The sequence below is a fragment of the Vigna angularis genome, chromosome 6 (assembly GCF_016808095.1).
Source record: "Vigna angularis cultivar LongXiaoDou No.4 chromosome 6, ASM1680809v1, whole genome shotgun sequence".
Taxonomy (NCBI): domain Eukaryota; kingdom Viridiplantae; phylum Streptophyta; class Magnoliopsida; order Fabales; family Fabaceae; genus Vigna; species Vigna angularis.
This window is the reverse complement of record NC_068975.1, coordinates 28522690-28525749: the sequence shown is the minus strand read 5'-3', so window position 1 is coordinate 28525749 and position 3060 is coordinate 28522690. Positions and strand designations below refer to the sequence as shown.

Sequence of the window (3060 nt, the reverse complement as noted above, 5' to 3'; positions counted from 1 at the left end):
TCCAGTATCAGCCTCACAAATTGCGCTTTTTCAGTGTCAACCCTTCACAGACCAAAACAACAAACCAAAATAGAATTCTAATTCCCATGGACACAAACACAAGTAAAAAACATTACTAAGAGACCACATCGTTGGTTGTTGTAGTGAGAGAGAGAAAATGACAAGTGCTAGGAGAGTGGGCGTGGCGGTTGATTTCTCATCGTGCAGCATCAAAGCACTGCAATGGACGGTGGATAACGTGGTAAAAGAAGGAGATCATCTCGTTCTTATCGTGGTTCGCCACGCTTCCAATTACGAGCACGGCGAGATGCAGCTCTGGGAAACCACTGGTTCACGTTAGCACTGCTAATCCCTTGATCGAATATTCTAATGATTTTATCTGTTACAAATTATTTACGTCAAATTCGTAAAAATATAGGTAGAACAAAATTTCATTCGTAGTCGTTCTGTGGTTCTAATTGGGGAGCGGATGCATGTTTGAGATTTTAATTTGCTTATTTAGTGTGTGTATTGATGCAAACGCAGCTCTGATACCTCTGTCTGAGTTCTCTGAACCTGCGGTCATGAAGAAATATGAATTCAACCCCGACCCCAATGTAATTGATATAGTCCAAACTGCTGCCAGGCAAAAAAATGTATGGTTTTGGTAAATTTTCTCCTAGGGTTGTAAATATTGAATTTAGTTTTTAAATTACAAAAATAAGCATGCCATTTTTTGTCTTGCTCTGTTCTAACTCTTTATGAAAGAGAAGTAGAAATATTTGTTAGTTGTGTGCATAGCATTACATAAGAGTAAGTTGGAAGATTTTGGGATGGCAGATTATGGTAATAATGAAGATCTATTGGGGAGATGCTCGTGAGAAGTTATGTGAAGCGATTGATCAGGTACCTCTAGACTACCTTACCCTCGGCAACAGAGGCCTTGGACCTCTCCAAAGGTGCTTACTATTTCAACCCATTCCTCCAAAACACAGCATAGCAGATACTGAGGTTTTTTACGTTTCTTCTGATATAATGAATGATCCGAATTTCAATCTTTTTTTTTCATTTTCCTTTTCCAGGGTCATAATGGGCAGCGTCAGCAACTACGTGGTGAATAATGCCACCTGTCCTGTCACTGTGGTCAAGAGTTAAGACCACAACCATTAGTTTCTTCATTAATTTTCTAATTTAATGTAGGAATAATCAAACTATTCTACCTCGTTTTGTTCAAGTACCTGCTGTGCGTGTATTCATTCAACTTGTTTCTGAAATGACTTTTTCAAACTATAGGAAAAGGATGTTATATTAATTGTAATACTATTTTCATCATCCAAACATAAATAAATAAAGACAGAGGTGTACCAGCAATAAGACGATATTGTTTTATTTTGGGTAGAAAGTTGTGGAATTTAATGAATTGAATGTATGTTTAGAATTAGAGTTGAGTGTGGTTGGAGAAAACATTTTTGTAGTTTGTATATTTTGCTAGGAATATATGAGTTTTTGATGCTTTATCGTAATGGTGCAAGAATGTGACTCACATATGGGAAACTCACATATTTTGGTTGAAGAAAAAAGTAATGACAAGGGTGGTCAGAATGTGGAAAAAGGTGTTGGTGGAACTAGTGATCTTATGGAACATGACCACAACATGCAGTTTGAATCTGAGGTTACATACAATAAAGCAATATGTATAAGCAAACGAAGGAAGAACAATGTATAGATTCAAGAGTCGTACCGTAACAACTCCATATGCTGGATATGAGAGCAAAAGACACTAACGTATGTAGTAAAAGTTGTCATTTGTGTAAAGTTGAATAGAAAAAGATGACTTTGTTCATTTTATTTCCCGAAATTGTTGTAAAGTTTAATACAAGAAAATTCATTGTAATATTTTATGTTAATGCACATATTTATGTTGGTTTCCATTTTGCAGACCATAATCATATTTATGTTGTTTTCCATTTAGCAGAGTCTATTGACGGTTATGTTTTGTTGTCCTCATTTTTTTTTTTCGATTTTGATATTGTTACTTAGATAAATTATGTTGTTGTGTGGGTTGAATTAACCATGTTTGCTACATCAAACTTTGATTCTTTCTATTAGGCAAATCCTTCACATAATTTTGTTCGTTGCTTATCAAATATTGTGTCTTTGTTCCCCACATTTTTGTCCTGTTTTGAAAGTGTATTTTCTTTTGATATTAAGTAGTTAACCTGACTTATTTGAAGGGAGATGTGATTACTTAGTTGAATTGTTTGGGAGGTAGTTACCATGGTTGGTACATGAAACTTTGATTTTTGTTCTTAGACAGTCCTTGTACATAACTTTGTTCCCTGCTCCCAATTATTATGCGTTTGTTGTCCACGTTTTTTTCTATTTCGAAAGTGTATTTTATTTTGATATTGACTTATTTGAGAGGAGATGTGGTTACTTAGTTCAATTTGAAAGCAAATTTTAATGATACCAATTTTTAAAAAAATAATATATGACCATTAAATGAATATTTGCTTAATAAAAATTAATAAAATTAATATAAGAATAAGTATGGATGATAAAATAAAACTTCATTTAGTAAAGATTTTCTTATATAAATTTTTAAACTTGCCCAGTTTTCCTACACTAATTATATTTACTTTTATTAAATGTAATTATATTTAATAAGACAAGTAAACGAATCCAAGAAAGATAAAGATAGCGATGAAATATATTTTCAATTCCAGCAATTTGGAGAGAAAAAAAATATACTTATATTATGTTATTATATGCAATCTGTGAAACCCTGAATAATTAACGCACTAAATCCCACTCTCTGATTACCATTAAAAGCACTTTGACACGTCAAAGCCCACAATGCATGCGCCTGCCATGTGTCACTGAGGGAACGTTCCAAAAACGTTGGTGGAAAACAAGTGGCATGCAGAGGATGGACGTTCGTCCTGCGTGGGAAGGGAAATCACCTTCTGCATGCGCTGACGCCGTCTGTCACGTCAGAAGCTTCTAAAAGCTGTAGTGGAAACCAGGTGGCAGTACGTGAATGCATGGCCGTTTGGCGAGGAAGAGAAAATGATTTCTCTG

At 34.7% G+C, this 3060-nt stretch overlaps 1 protein-coding gene across 1 annotated transcript; it reads left to right on the top strand.

Annotated features, from left to right (window-relative positions):
- LOC108342522 (universal stress protein PHOS34-like) lies at positions 1–1910 on the top strand. The gene is made up of 4 exons (XM_017580308.2): positions 1–335; positions 526–635; positions 820–938; positions 1062–1910. The coding sequence occupies exons 1-4, from the start codon at positions 158–160 to the stop codon at positions 1132–1134; spliced, it is 480 nt and encodes a 159-aa protein (XP_017435797.1). The 5' UTR covers positions 1–157; the 3' UTR covers positions 1135–1910.
- The last annotated feature ends 1150 nt before the right edge of the window (positions 1911–3060 follow it).

Excerpts from the sequence above, each read along its gene's own strand:
- LOC108342522 (XM_017580308.2), top strand. The coding sequence starts at position 158 with ATGACAAGTGCTAGGAGAGTGGGCGTGGCGGTTGATTTCTCATCGTGC. Across the intron at positions 336-525 it reads CTGGGAAACCACTGGTTCAC|CTCTGATACCTCTGTCTGAG; the intron begins GTTAGCACTGCT and ends ATGCAAACGCAG. Across the intron at positions 939-1,061 it reads GGCCTTGGACCTCTCCAAAG|GGTCATAATGGGCAGCGTCA; the intron begins GTGCTTACTATT and ends TTCCTTTTCCAG.